This window comes from Pezoporus flaviventris, unplaced genomic scaffold, assembly GCF_033815535.1.
Source record: "Pezoporus flaviventris isolate CSIRO_AGI_PZ_B2104156 unplaced genomic scaffold, CSIRO_AGI_Pfla_v1 ptg000141l, whole genome shotgun sequence".
NCBI classification, from domain to species: domain Eukaryota; kingdom Metazoa; phylum Chordata; class Aves; order Psittaciformes; family Psittacidae; genus Pezoporus; species Pezoporus flaviventris.
Window position 1 is genome coordinate 1,029,501 of NW_026892689.1, and position 15,869 is coordinate 1,045,369.

The 15,869-nt window shown below is 40.7% G+C and overlaps 1 protein-coding gene across 2 annotated transcripts in view; it reads left to right on the forward strand.

The window, feature by feature from the left end:
* Nucleotides 1-15,869, forward strand: part of ARB2A (ARB2 cotranscriptional regulator A) — a 295,189-nt gene that overhangs the window by 258,497 nt on the left and 20,823 nt on the right. The window contains exon 11 of one of the 2 annotated variants that reach the window (XM_061479091.1): nucleotides 11,058-11,162. The exons of the other annotated variant lie outside the window; for it this stretch is intronic. Coding sequence (XP_061335075.1) covers nucleotides 11,058-11,155 — 98 coding nt within the window. The 3' untranslated portion in view covers nucleotides 11,156-11,162. The remainder of the gene's footprint in view (nucleotides 1-11,057; nucleotides 11,163-15,869) is intronic. 2 annotated transcript variants of the gene reach the window in all.

A 15,869-nucleotide genomic window follows, 5' to 3' on the forward strand; every position in this document is an offset into this window, starting at 1 on the left:
AAGCTTTCTGGGAACATCTGCAGGGTCACAAGGAGCTCCTAAAAACCATGTGCTGGGCTGCATACCCAGATCGTGAGCAGCAGGTCAAAAGAGGGGATGCTCCTCCTCTGCTGTACCCTGGGAAGTCCCCCCTTGCAGTCCTGTGTCCAGCTCTGGGGCAACAACACAAGAGGGACATGGAGCTGTTGGAGTGAGTCCAGAGGAGGCCACAGGGATGCTGCGAGGGCTGGAGCAGCTCTGCTCTGGAGACAGGCTGAGAGAGCTGGGCTTGTTCAGCCTGGATAAGAGAAGGCTTCTTAAGGGAAGACCTTAGAGCAGCTCCAGTGCCTAAAGGGGCTACAGGAAACCTGGAGAGGGGCTTTGGACAAGGGCCTGTAGGGTCAGGACAAGGGGGAATGGCTTTAACCTGACAGAGGGGAGATTGAGATGAGATCTTAGGCAGAAGTTCTTCCCTGTGAGGGTGCTGAGGCCCTGGCACAGGTTGCCCAGAGAAGCTGTGGCTGCCCCATCCCTGGCAGTGTTCAAGGGCAGGTTGGATGGGGCTTGGAACAACATGGTCTAGAGGAAGGTGTCCCGGCCTGTGGCAGGGGATTGGAACTGGATGAGCTTTAAGATCCTGTCCAACGCAAACCAGTCTGGGATTCTATGAAAACCACCACTGGTGATCACCGAACCAGATTTTAACTGAAACTCTCACCAAGGATCTGAGGACCTTGAAGAAGGAGTTCAAATTCCAGCTCTGATGTGGTGATGGCATCTTGGTGATCAATAATACAGCTCTAGATAATTATTTTGGCTTGTGTCAGTAATACGATTTTGTTTCTGTCAGGATGCAGGAATTACTGCTTCCTGGTGATGTCGCTAGGTATCATCCTACTATTATCACTAAGCATCATTACCACTATTTCACAATGTCTGAATTTTATTTGATGACTAGAGAAGTTAATGAGCTTATTCCGATTTTATTTGTAAAAATATTGCTCTTCTTAACCCAAAATTATTAAGATTGATGTTGGGGTGTTTTTAAGTAATGGAATTTGGAAACAAAATATTCATGGCCCCGGTTCAGTTATGTACTTGAAGCATGATTCCACAGGACTTGTTGCATCTTAGAATCATAGAATCATAGAATAGTTAGGGTTGGAAAGGACCTTAAGATCATCTAGTTCCAACCCCCCTTCCTTGGGCAAGGACACCTCACACTAAACAATGTCAACCAAGGCTCTGTCCAACCTGGCCTTGAACACCACCAGGGATGGAGCATTCACAACTTCCCTGGGCAACCCATTCCAGTGCCTCACCACCCTCACAGTAAAGAACTTCTTCTTTATATCCAGTCTAAACTTCTCCTGTTATCCCTTGTCCTACCACTACAGTCCCTAGTGAATAGTCCCTCATAAGCATCCCTATGAGGTCTCCACGCAGCCTTCTCTTCTCAAGGGGAGACCTTAGAGCAGCTCCCAATGACTAAAGGGGCTAAAGGAAACCTGGAGAGGGGCTTTGTCCTGGGTTCAGCAGTAGCAGTCATTTTTCTCCTTCTTAGTAGCTTAGTAGCTGGACTGAATCTTACTGAATTTAACACAAATCACAGATGTATAGCAGCCTGCAATACTGATGCCCCAATCATATATACTGAAGTTAATTAATACATGCTGAAATCTTGCAGGGAATTTAAGTAAAAATTTCGAATCTTTGACCTTCAGTTACATTTATACTTTTATATGTGCAAAAATACTGAATTCTGAATATAATAGTATGTAATATTTTCCTGCTGTTGCGTGATATGCTGTTACAACTCTTCCAGACAGGCAGACAGGCAGTTTATGTGCACCTGAATATAATAGTTCTAAAATAGGAAAGGTGTGTCAGTTCAGTGGATATCACTACTCTTCGCATAGTAAAATACAGAAAAAGTAGGAGCTCCATGGCAGCTGCACAGTGTTACAATTCTACTCAAGAGCTGGTGTTCCGCTTTAAGCCAAAAAAAATATGGAACAGTATAGCTATTTTATTCTATCAATACAGTACCACTTTTTGAACATTTTTTTAAGTTTTGGGATATTAACAGTACCCTTTAAAAAAGAAATCAGAAATGGTATGCAGCAACTGTACAGCAGCATAGTGTTGTAGAAATACCTCCAGAGACATGGGTGCTGGAGCTGCATCACAATCTCTTTTTTTCCTCCCTCCCGCTAATTCCTCTTTTCTTTCATAATGGGGAAGAAATTGATTCCAAATGTGTTTTCTTGACCCCCTACCCCGTACATGTTAGCATCTAACCTTAAGTGATGTTTCTACAGTATCAGCTGTATTTACAGTAATTATATGCATAATGTAGCATATTATTGTCTGGACTTCCCGTTTAATCAGTACAGAGCTTCTTACAAGTGCAGCTGAAAAGGGCAAACAAAATTAAAGCTTTATATACCAAAACAAGTTTGATTTGCTAAGCTCCCAGCATTCCAAAGTACACAGATTTGTTCCACCAAGTTTTGCGATGGCTTGCAGATGGGCAATGATTAATCAGAGAGCTAACTGTGAAGTAGTTTGCAATTAAACTGGCAAGCCCTGAAGCATGCTAATTGAATCAGAAAATTAGAGACACTGAACAGTAATTGGCTATTTCTCATGCAGCAGGTGCCAGGCCACTCATCTGTGGAACAAGGTATTTAAGGTGCATTAGCACTAGTAAAAATACTTCTTGATATGGAACAGTCAGATTTTCTGCTCGTTTTCACCATGGATGTCAAAACACACAGCTGTGATGTCTCATGCGCACAGCTCATGTCACAAGAGTTTGAGCAGGGTCATCATGAAGCTACAGGTATGCCATGTCTTCAATCAGGTTGATGTTGGGGTACCTGAGTAACTTCCTAGTTACTAGCAACCCCCTCCTTTTTTCTTTGTTGTTTTCAAGTAAACATAGCATGGTGTTTTTAATAGTAGCAGTCCGTGATCGTCATGTGTTAATAACCACTTCCAGGCTGCAGGGAAGTGGGCTGTGCACCTTGGGATCCCCCTCCGAACAGTGGGGTGATCCTTGCTCGCCTGCTGCTGTGCCCTTTGAGGTCCATCTATGGAATAATGATGGGTGGATGCTAGGTGATGCCAGCATGAGTTTTCACCACACAACTGTGCTTCTCTGTCTTTGCTGGGTAAAGGCGATACTTTTTTTTTTCTGGCCACTGCTTATGAATGTGGAGATCAGTGGAGTGTGGATCACTGAGGTCCTGTGAACTGCATTAATGAGGCACCATCACTTTTGTTCCGTTTTTCTGCAGATTTAAAAACTGTAAGTTTCTAGCTGAATATTAGTTGAGGGAGTCAACAGTATCAATCTAATACTGCTGTGAGCTTAGTAGATGCATAAAGCCAATTCATATCATGTCTCAGCATGAGTTTATATCTTCTAATTAGTACCACCATTTTATAGAGAGCACATGCAATGAAAGTTTGTTTGCTGTGCCAACAGGGACCAGAGCACATAGCAGAATAGTTTTGCTATAGTAGAGTGATGGTGCTGTATGAGCACAAATGACTTGTAGCCTGAGCAGTAGGTAACCAGAAAAGAGTGGGATTTAATAAGTGAAATGGTGGAGAGTTTCTACAGAGACATAACCATTTCAAATTAGACTGGGTGGGGCATGTGATTTCTTTCTTTGCAACTAATTAGAGCTTGGTATGCTTATTAGTGAATTAAAAAAAAAATATTAAAATACAAACGCTCTGTGTCACATTACTCTGAGTATCAAGAAGCAGAATATTACAATATTCAAATGCTAATCATATCACTTAGCAGATGACTGCAGAAAGTAGTGTATTTGAACTGAGACATAAATTATAAATTGTAAACAGTGCATGGGGGATATAACTGTATCTCATTTAAATTAAGGCAGGGAGTTTTCTCTGAAGCAGATTATGTGCCTTCATTAAGTTTTAAAGTCCCCTCTATAATGTTTTATTAAGATCACTTGGCACAGTGTTTCCCAAACTGGATGTTAGCAATATGTACTGGTGGAAACACCCGCAGTGGTGGAGGTGGTTCAGGTGCATTGCTGCACTCTGCGGCTTTAAATGCTGTTTACATACTTTCCAACCAAGTGCTAAATGCACGTACACCAGCGGCTTTCCTATCAAATGCCCCTCCCCAAAAATCCCAGTGCCTTTGCTTTCTTTACTTGAAAGCAGTTCCAAAACATTTACATGATCAATGTTTGTTGCTGGAGGGATAAAGTTTGTTCTTCCATGGACAAGTGAGAACATATTGATCATTTTATTCTATTTGCTATTTCTAAATTCAATATACCTCTGGAGTCGATAAGTGAGATCGAGAGCATATTCTTTTTTTGTGTGCTTGCTTGTAGCTTGTTCTCAAGATCCAAGATACATTTTTGATTAATCACAAATGCTCTGGGGTCATGGAAAGCAAATGTGTTTGTGGAGTGTCAGCTGATGCTGTCAGATAAATGTCTTAAGCTTAGCCAGGGTTCATGCCCCAGCTTTAGGCTGTGCCAAATGTCTCCCCTTGTTGAGGCAGATAACAGCTACACTGGAGGCGACTGAGCTGTTTGTTCACTGAAAGGGCTGACCTTGCCATATGGGCCTACAGTCAGGTGAAAAAAACACCAGCTATGTTTTAATTGAAACTTTAAAAATCTTAACTTTGTGCATTTTCCCTCCCTGTCTTCAATGCAAATGATTTTTACACTGCCCAGTGGCACCAGTGTTTGTCCGCTTGGCTTCTCCTCAGCAAGTCCTGCTGCCTGCAGTTGGGAGCCTCCTTTGATAACCTCCTTGTCTTCTGAGAAACTTATGATGAGGTGTTTTCACATAGCACCCAAAGAGGGGAGAAGCTCTGCCAGCAAAAATAAACATTTTGAGGGACAGTTCATGTTCCTGGAGTCTCCTGTAATCTCAAGATGGTGGCCCAGAGACAGGGAGAGCAGAGCACAGAGGGATGCTCAACAGTGCCTCCTCTCGTCCATGGCTCAGCATCACCTCCGCCCATCCACAGTAGCTGGTCCTCTGTAATTGTTAGCCACAGATAAGGAGCAGCATCATGATTGCTAAGCCAATGCCAGGAGAGCATGTTGCATGAAGGCTGGTTTGTACCGCTCAAAGGCAAAAAGATGGATCATATGGTGGCACATAAATAAGTGAAAACTCCCAGGGCTACTTGTGGGCATTTGTTACAAACCACCTCAAGTCAGTGCTTTCGCTCCCTCCCATCTCCCCAAAAACGTGTTTGTTCTTTGCTCCAAAGATTATGTTCCACTTTTTGTTTCCTCTCAAAAAGCTCATACTGTCATGGGTAAATCATCAGGGCTAATTAGATGCAATAATGCTGCAAAAAATTTCAAAAAAAAAAAAAGATATAACACATCTGTCATGAGTTCCCACCAGATCTCTTGGAAATGAGACATTTTTAATATTTTATGCTGAACACAAAATATCTTGAGGAAATGGTTTTATATTCTGTGTACCAAAACAAAACCTTCAGTGTCAAATGAGTAATACTGTCTGAGCAGCCCCTTAAATGCTGCTTATTTGGAATGTAATGTTATTTGGAAACTCTGTGCTCCTAAATATAAATTTCATTTTAATAAAATATACTCTGCATATAAGAAAAAAAAATAAAAAGTTGCAGGGAATAATAAAGGCAGTGTAATGTACGTCTGAAATTCTGTTTGAAACCTGGAGTGCACCCTGATACAGGAACAAACATTACCATTTTTACAGTGAGTCTTTAAACAGAGATTTTTTCCTTTTCTTTTTTTAATGGGATGTTTTCAGCTAACATCTAAATCAAATTAAGTGCAAATATTTTGAACTTTAAACTAATTTTGACTAAACCTCTAGCTGTCTTTGTCCTAAAAATAACTTTGTCTTTCTTAAAAGCAATATTTAACAGAGAGGTTTAAGTCATGTTCTCCTACTGTATGTTATTAACAGTTAAATGTTTTTGGTTTGCATAATTTGTCTGCTGTGTGTACAGGGGACATAGATCATGTAAGAGACAAGTTGAAACATGTGTAAGGGGTAAAAGTTGAGCAAATCCCTATTTCATGTTTATTCTTGGTGGCAGGTCACAGATTAATAAAAATACATAAGTGACAGGAAAATGCACTTAATCAAATTCCATGAGTCCATATAAAGTTCCAAAATATTAATTTAAGTACCTAACTTGAGACATGTTCTTTAAATAGATAGTAATCTATATTAAAAAGAGAAACTATACCTGGCTTGGCACATCTGAAAGTATCTCTGTATGATGTTACTCCTGACATGCAAAAATATATCTCTTCTCCAGCACAGTATTTACATGCAACATTTATGCAGCTTTTTTTGCCAGGATACCCACCAGCTGCAGTTGGTCCCCTATATGTTTTCAGATCCACTACATCTTACAGATTGAAATAGCATTGCCACATAAGAGCCCTGTGTGAGGAAGGGGCTCAGCACTTTGGTTCATCAGACAGAAGGAGGGTTTGTGCCTTCCTGCAGAAGTGACCCTGAGCAGCTTTGGGTAAAACAATTATATTTTAAAATAGATGGGGGATATATATATTATATATACATTACTGCCCTCAGGCTCAGCTCAGCTGGAAAGGCAGGGTAGAAAAGGTGAATAAAAAATAGAATTATTGACTGAATTAAATCAAGAAACAACAGAAGTCTTTATCAGCAGATTTATCAGTAACACTTGTACTAAAGGTCTCCTGCAATGTTTATTGACCCAGGTCCTGCCTCAAGTTATTCCTTACAGGGGACACAGCATTACTTGGGATGTTAAATGTTCAGATTAGCCCACCCAAATTTATGAATTACATCCTGCTTTATTGTTTCTTCCCAGTCCTGTCCTTTTTCCTGCTGGTTTGCAGATTGTCTATCTGAGCTTGGATTCCTTCCTTGGAATCCTACGTGGGAATGAACATTGGTATTTCAGCACTTCAGTGGGACAAGAGCTATTTGTTTTGCTGCTCTGTGAGAAAGGTTGGCCATCTTTGTGCTATGAAAGAAACTTAATAATGCTACTGAGGGAACTTGGAAGATGAGTTCAGGCGTTGCTGTGCTTCACTCAGCTTGTCATGGCAAGTGAAGGCAAAGCAAGGACATACATTCAAAGGCTGGAAAAATAAATCCGTATGGATGTGTGTTGAGAGAAGGGCACTGGCTTTGACCCCTAAGGACGTGCATGCCAGGAGGGACAGTCAGTATTTAGTCTTTCCTGGTTGTGAACACAGAATGTGTTTCTTTTGTCCACCTTTGCCGGAGGCAGTTTTAGAGCTTCTGCAGGTGCCTCCAAAAGGGATGTCTCGAAAGGACTATCAAAGGGTATAAGCCACCAAAACAAGTTTCCACCATCAACAGCAATGTATTGATGGTGAAAATGTAGTGACCGTGTTTTTCCAGCAGTTTTCAGCTGTCTTGATAAGGGAAACCACTGGGTATTAAGCAGAACTTCATGATGTCTGGTCCACCTTGTTAGTGTTACATGCATGGGTCTGCCCTGCTCTTGGCATGGTCCTTCTAACACATTTAACTGTAGAGGTGCTTCCCTGAAAACTGTTTCAGTGTGTGTCCAGCTTGAGACAAGCCAGTGTACTTACATGTTGGCTCCCTTCCATCCTAATTCTGCATGTTATGACAGCCAGCCCACCTCCCAGCCCAGTGTCAGTTTATCCATGGAGAGACCTTCCTTGAGATGGTAAAGCCACAGATATGAGTCACCTGAGCTGTAGTGAGACCAGAGCCAGATGGATGCAAGTTCTGCCTCAAGAAAGAGAGCTTTGAAGAGTGTCAAGAGTTACAGGCAGATGATTGTAGGCAGTGTTCAAAGTGACCCCCCAGATTTTGAAATCTGAGAAATAAGAAAGAAGTCATGGGCTCAAAACCCTTTTGTATGGTGTGACAGTGGTAGTCAAAAAGACCAGCAACCTAATTACTCTGATTCTTTGCAGGCATTTCAGCAAAGCAGAACTGTATTGAAGAACTTGAAGAAAGTTAATCAAGTAGGTCTGCAGAAGATAATGAAAAAAGACTTCATACGAGTTCAACACTTGGAGAACTGTTGAATGAGCTGACTGGAGGCAGGAATGATTTTTGAATTAGATGGGTCAGTTAGGCAGGACACTCATTCAAAACCTTCAGAACTCTCAAATGGTGCTGTAAATAGTCTGGTGGGGGAGCTGGGAGTGTAAGGGAATGTCTGCTTCACAGGTTGACCACCTGAGGAGGGAAAAAAAGATGTGTAATTTCTAAACACTTCCATTATATAGCTCCCAAAGTATGGAGGTGGTGATCACACTGGGAACACAAGCTAGAACAGTTTCATGATCAATGAGTCTACTGTATTACAAGTCACCACCATAAAATACAGCAAAACAAGAACCTTATGCCAAGCCCCCCCAGCTGATAAACACTAAAACAGCAAATACCAGCTGTAAGGTACAACATGCTGAAGCTCTGAGATCAAGAGCAACAACTTTGAGAGCCAATAAATCAGCCTTGTGATAAGTGACTATTAATCCGAAACGATGAATGCTTATCACAAATACCATTAGACACATTCCAGTCAGATCTGTCTTTATTTCAACCCTTTGGGCCCCACTTTGGGCACCACAAAGAACCATCATGGTTTAAGCCCAGCCGGCAAACCAGAACCATGCAGCCGCTCTCTCACTCCCCTGCCTTCTTCTTCCCCCCACTCCTGGAGGGATGTGGAAGAGAATTGAAAGAATGTAATTCCCACAGGTTGAGATAAGAACAGCCCGGTAACTAAGGTATAACACAAACCACTACTGCTACCACCAATAATAATAATGATAAGAGAAATAACAATGGAAGAGAATACAACTGCTCACCACCCACCGACCGATACCCAGCCTGACTCGAGCAGTGGTCTGGGCCTTCCGGGTAACTCCTCCCAGTTTATATACAGGGCATGATGTGCTCCATCATGGAATACCTCTTTGGCTAGTTTGGGTCAGGTGTCCTGTCTCCTCCTCCTTGGCAGAGCATGAGACTCAGAAAGTCCTTGGTCAGACTAAACATTACTGAGCAACAACTAAAAACATCGGTGTTATCAGCATTGTTCCCAGGCTGAAAGTCAAAACCACAGCACCAGCTACTAAGAAGGAGAAAAATGACTGCTACTGTTGAACCCAGGACAATTACATAGTTCAGAAATCAGTCTAGTCAAACCCTACTCACAGAAAATGCACTACATTAAAACTCAGATCTGACATTAGCTCAATTGCAATTAAATTTATATGTATTCATATTCGACCGATATCATTGTTTTAAAGCTGTGCATCACAATGTAAATACTGTAACAGTGAGGTTCAGTGGGTCTGCTTAGTCCATCAGGTACTCTCATAGAATTCTCTCATAGAATTCGATAATGAGAGATCAATTCCTATCTTTATTCTCACGTATTTTAGGATGGAAAGACAGGTAGTGTAAGCATAGCGTAAGGTGTCCCTGCCCACGGCAGGGGGGGTTATAACTAGATGATCTTAAGGTCCTTTCCAACGCTAACGATTCTATGATTCTATGATTCTCACTAACGTATATGTTCCTGGGGAGGTTAAACAAAAGATAGTCTTTTAAGGTGTAACTGTAAAGAGCAGGAAATTTACCTGGGGTATAAAGAAGGAAAACATCAGCATTTACTTTACATTTCAGTTTCAGGTTTAAAGAAGGCAAAGACATGCCATCGGTCACATTAGTCATGGGTTGGTTGGGGTTTTTTTCCTCCTTTTTTTTTTAGTTTTAAGTAGTTGTGCTTTCTTATGTCTTTGTTTAGTGCCTACAGCTATTAAGAGCTGCCTGGAGGATGGACAGTGATGGCAGTTTCACCCCCACCATCGCTGTCCTGGCCCTTCTAAGCAAATGTTAGCACAAGTAGCAGAAGCGGGGACAAGAGAGTGATGGATGGGGTTAGGGAAGCAGGATCAGTGGTTAGGTGCAATAAGACCCAGGAGAGGAAGATAAATCTCTCTGAAATACTTCATCATCTGCAAGCAAGAGCTACTGTCTCCAAAAAAGCCTTGTTCAGGCTCCCTCAAGGTGTGTACCATCTCTGATGCTGAGAAAGAAACATGTGCGTTGCTGGTTGAACTGACATCTGACGTTTAATTCGGGGTTTCGCTGATGCCAGTCTGCTTCATCCTTCCAGTTTTAAGACTGCAGAGGAAAATCATAGCAGCAGCAGAGCGGATGTTGCAATGAATGAAAATTTGGTTTACAGAAATAGACATGTAAAAAATGCTTAACCTAGCAATAAGACATCTGCCTTTGTTTTATACCAGTATAATGCCTGCAGTGGCTTAAACTACAGAAATGCCTCTGACATCTTGGCTGTTCAACAGAGCAGTGTTGCACCCTACTTCATCTCTCTCAACCATGGGCAAGAGAGTATGAATGGTGCCTGTGGACTGATGAAAGTTTCTCTTTGTAATAAGGTACAGGCTGAAAGCAAGCACTGTATTATCTTTACAGCTGACTTTCACATTGCAACATTTTAGGCTAATTTTCATCACAAATAAAGTTCACAGATTATTTTCACTCAGTGCTAGTGCACACCCATGCCCAGCCTCTTGTAAGCCCAAAACAATCCGCCTACCTTTCAAAAGACAGCTGCAGGCAAGTGGAAATGAGACCTGAGGCACTGAGAGATTCACATCTATTTAAAATGTAGGCTGAATTCCTTACAGATACTGGCTCAGGTATCTTGTATAATCTTCTATCAGGATTGTATCTCCACCTCAGTTTGTATGACATTACCTGTTTTGAATAGGACAAAGGCTCACTGCTGCTGTCAGTCCTGTTCCAAGCTCAATATTAATCTGTTCCTTTGTGGATGCCATTTTTTATCAGGTGTCCAGAAGAGCATCCCTATGCCAACTCTCTATTTCCAGACTCATTGCTCTTTGGCTCACACAATTTCTGGGGAGACAAGCTCAGACCTGAATGCCTCTCCTCTCCATGGCAGAGAAAAAAGAAGTCTCTGGTGCCTGCTCTGTGGAGAAAGTTGATTCATGTGTAAATTACAGGTTACTCTTTATTTGCTCGGTCCGTGGAGAGTGCACACACAGATAAAAGGCTCGGTGGGACAAAGCTGTGTACGTGCCGGTTTCTCCTGTGGCCATGATGACAGGGTTAGGGTTCTTATCAAAGGTTATCAGACAGGCTCTGATGTCTTACCATTATTTACTCGTGGTGTAGCACATAAAAATAAAACTTGGCACATGGGAGAGTTTTGCAGCATTTCAGCACACTGCAGCTGCATATCGTCATTACCATCAGCCTTTGGTATCAGGAGTTTTGCACATCTGTCTTTATACTGAAATGCTTTGCTTTAAGTAGCTGTTTTACCTAGAGTGAGAGCATACTCTGGGCTTCTCCAGCCCTCTGCAGGAAAAAAAAAAAAAAAAAAGGAAAAAAGAAAATGTGGGTATTATCTGAGCAAAATAATTTCTGAGATGTTGTATGAAGAAATGGCAGAGGGAGGCTTGCACTCGTTTTGCACTGAAACCCCTTTAATGTTTGATTTCACGTGCCTTAATTTCCAGTCACAGCATTGAACGGTTCTGAGATTCTTCCAACACCCCATGTTGTGACTCATTTAATACCATAGTTATAACATATTTGTCTACTTTACAACTGTATTTGTATTGGCATATAAAGTACAGCAGCTGGGAGCTGTGTGGGGTAGCAGAAAGTTATTTGATCTACAAAATCAGTTACCTGTCACTGAAACATAATAAAGAATCATTATGGGCTTATTAGCAGGGCTGATGTAAATGCATTTTGTGTGCCATTTTCAGATCAACAGTTACCCACACACAAGTGAAGTTCCTAAGTACAACCTTCTTTGTTTAAGAAGGCAATTCATAAATCAGGCATGATATTAATCTTATGAAATGTAAATTCAAGTCCCCAAGGGTCTGATCTATTGGGTCAGCTTCAGTTTAGGCACTGGGGACTGTCCTTTCCTTCAATAACCAGTAGACAAAGTCATCTGTGCTGACATACTGCTTCTACTTTTGTACAAAACCATGCTATGAATGCTTCTTAAAAGGCTTTTGTGGGGGGAAGGGGGAAAAAAAAAAAAAAAAAAAAGCAAGCTTTTTAATATGTTCAAAAAACATGAAAATAAATGTTTCAAATTGGATTAGGAGAGTGAGGGTATAACTTGTTGCACACGGGTTTTATATCTCCCGTGAGAATCTTTTCTTTTTCATTGTTATTAATGATATCACATTTTTGTGTATAATATTGATGCTGTTGAAATCACTTAGCGGCTTTGTTTGCCAGAGAGAACCTGTCTAAAAAAAGAAAGTTCTTAACACTAATATTTTGAAATTCAGCTCACATCCCTTGTTACTCTTTTAGTTATTTAAATTGCATTTTGAAAATTCCCACAGTTTCAGAATCTGAGTTTCCTCTTGATCTTATCAATGCAGTTTGAAGCAAGTGTCTTCAAAGCCACTTGTAAGTGCACTTTTTGTCTCTTCTTAGGGATTAGCAAGGCCCACACTGGGGATAAGAAGGAAATTCGGAGTATGGTAAAAAGCCAGTTCTTCAGAGTCTCATTTTACCTTCTCCTGCACACTTCTCCAGTTCATTTTATCAGTCCATCCAGCACCTCTGGTCCCTGCCATGGGGTTTGGTGATGAAACACAAGCAGGAACACCATGCATCCTAGCTTGCATTAGGCATCTGGGAAAATAAAATTTGGTAATTTGGTACAAAAATTTAGTTGGTAATACCTGAAATGAGCTGCCATGGGGGAGCAGCAGGTTACATCCAGGTAAGAATTCAGGTGGAGTGTTTGGCACCATGAGATAGCAGCTAATGACAGCAGTGAAGACTACAGCTTGAATAAGTCTTGATTTAATTGGACTGATAAAAGCTGTGTTCTTAGCTGCCAGCTTACCTGGCTTTACAGTATCCTTACTTCCAGTGTGGTGTAGCCTTATCAGTACAAAAATACATTTTCTGAAAGATATTCTGGTTGATAACCCAGACTCAAAAACACTTAGGAGAGTTAGTAGAGGGATATAGGTTTTTTCAGTAATATCAACCTGTCTGTATAGTAAAGAAGTGAAATATTTGGCAGTTCTATATATATACAAATATGCTTAATGTATGTAAGTATGGAGCATAGTACACAAATATACCATTTACTTAATATAAGCAACAACGTTCTGTGGCAGTTTTCCTAAGAATATATTTTATACATTTGTGAGGATATATATATGATATAATTATACGACAAAAATATTTGAAGGTTGTGAACAGATTTGTTTATACGCATATGGACTTACTTACCAGGATAGCTGCTCTCAAATGCAGAATTCTTATTTACATTGTGCCATAAACATGCATTCATACATGTACAGAACTATACATTGCAACAAGGAGCAAATGTCAGTGCTCAGAGCAAGTCTTTGCTTTAGAGACCTTCATCTATGATGTACGTCAGCGCTGTGTGTTAAATTACGGTACAGATTGAATGAATATTGCAGCACAGTTAATTAGGAGTGTGACTTTTTTAAGTGGGATCCTGCATTCTCTGTATCTTAAAAAGGTGAAGCCAAGTCATCTGTCTGGTGTAAAGCTAAAAGCGGGCAGATTTTTGGATGGGCTTAGAGTAGACTTGTGCATGAGAAGTGTATACATGGTTGCACACCTGGTTTGTGTTCACAGGCATTGTGATTTATGAGCACAAGTAAGTAAAAATGCTACAAATTATGTATACACTTAAAATGCATGACATTTTAAAAGTTGCATACTATTTGCATGACATTTAAAATCTGATCACACCAGAGCAGGCTCTGCTGCCCAGTAGGGAGAAACAAGCAAGGAAGGTCACATAGCTATAATTACTTTTTGGCAACTTTCCTGATTCAGTACGGGACCATTGCAAACAGTAAAACTGGCTGCACGTGATTTTGTGGTTTACATTACGTACCCTTAATTAATAGCAAACAACTCTTGTGCAGTCTTAGATCAGAGCTGAGTTATGACTTCTAAGCAGCCACATTTCACATTCATGCAACTTAATGGCACAAAGGAAGTTTTGTTTTTTATTATTATTTAGTGAAGGCACAAAAGCAAGAACAAAACTAATATAATGTCACCAAGTCAGTGTAACAGTAGTTCTTATAGCTGTGCATCTCACTGTTTTCTGGATTACTTTGCAAATAATAAATCAAATTCCTCCTCAAGGTGACATGTCAGTAATTTCAAATTTGATTAGCTTTATATGAAGGATGTTGATAGATTTCTACATGAATTTTTGATAGCTCAGCAGACTGACAACCTTAACACTTACAATGCCCCTTTGTGACAGTGTGGCACACTGAAATAATGTTAACCTACTTAAATCTATAAAACCTTGGGGATCCTAGTTGGGGTATGGCTCAGCAAGCTTGACTTTCACCTGTTCCTCCTAAGAGGATCTGGGACGTGAAATAGCTGTTCAAGAATTTTGCTGGGTTTATTTTTAATGTTATAAATGAAAACAGATAGGACTGAAGAGGAATATCCAGTACTGTGCCCATAATTTCAGGCTTCCAGGTGAAGGAGATAAACCTCAAGGGATCCACAGGACATTTTATCCCTAAGACTGTAGAGTCATGAGCCATGCCACTCGTGAAGGAAGGCAAAAAGCAGTGGGATTCAGCATTGCTACCTGATGTGGAGCATTTTGCTGTTGCTGGAGTGCTGTAAAAGTGCCAGCTTTTCATCATTTCATGGTTTAAACTTGTTACAAATTCGTGTACTTGTTACATTCCTCTTAGCAAAAGTGCCAGATAAGAACAGATTTATGTCATCACTTGTGTAATGATTTGTCTTTATTTTCTTTGAAGAGGTTACAGGGAGGACTATATGAACTACAAAGTTGATAATTTTATGAAATTAAATAACTTTCCAGTATTTACATTTAAAGAATGAAAAGCCAAATTGTTTTAGTCTTGTTTTTTCTGGCTTCAGATTTTTCACACTCTTAGAGAATCATAGAATCAACTTTATTCAGATTAAGTAAAAATTAGTCTTTATATCAGCGTACATGTCATTAGCCCTTTAAAGAAAACTCACCATTACCTGACTGTTACCTGCCTGCCAAGCAGTCTGCCACACATCCCTGGCAGTATTCAAGGCCAGGTTGGAGGGGCTTTGAGCAACCTGGTGTAGTGGAAGGTGTCCCTGCCTGTGGCAGGGGGTCAGAGCTGGATGGTCTCTTCCAACCTGGACTGTTCTTGTGACTCTGTGACATTACTTTGAATCTGGGGGAATGTATTTTAAAAGGGAAGAACATACAGAACCCAAAACCATCAGTAAAGCCCAGCGGCTATTACTCAACAAACTAATTTATGTCTTATGCACATTTGGCTTTCTATAATGGGTTATCTGCTTGTTTTATAGCTCTAGAGAGTTAAATATACAGGATGTATCTGTTTAAGAGAGAAATGTTTGTGCTGGTGCCCAGTTTGCTTTCAAGACAAAGGGAATAGAAGAGTTCTTGTCCTGGAAATCTGACCAGTAATTGGAAATTTTTTACCAAATATTTGATGCACATCAGGCTACTGTTTGTTAGGGCATATGGATATATGCCCATGGTAGGAGAGACAGCATTTTCCTTTCCTAATGTCTCATGAAATTAAGAGGGTCCAGGTAGATGCATGGGTTAAGAGTCTTAGCTGGAATAAATCAAGGTGCTATAAAATTATTCCAGCTCAGAGCAATTAAGAACTAGGATTTTGTCATTAGCTGGTTTTGTACTGCACAGAGCAAAGGCATCCTGTGGTGGTGGGCGATAACTACTCCTGTGAGTACGTACAGCAACATCCGTCATT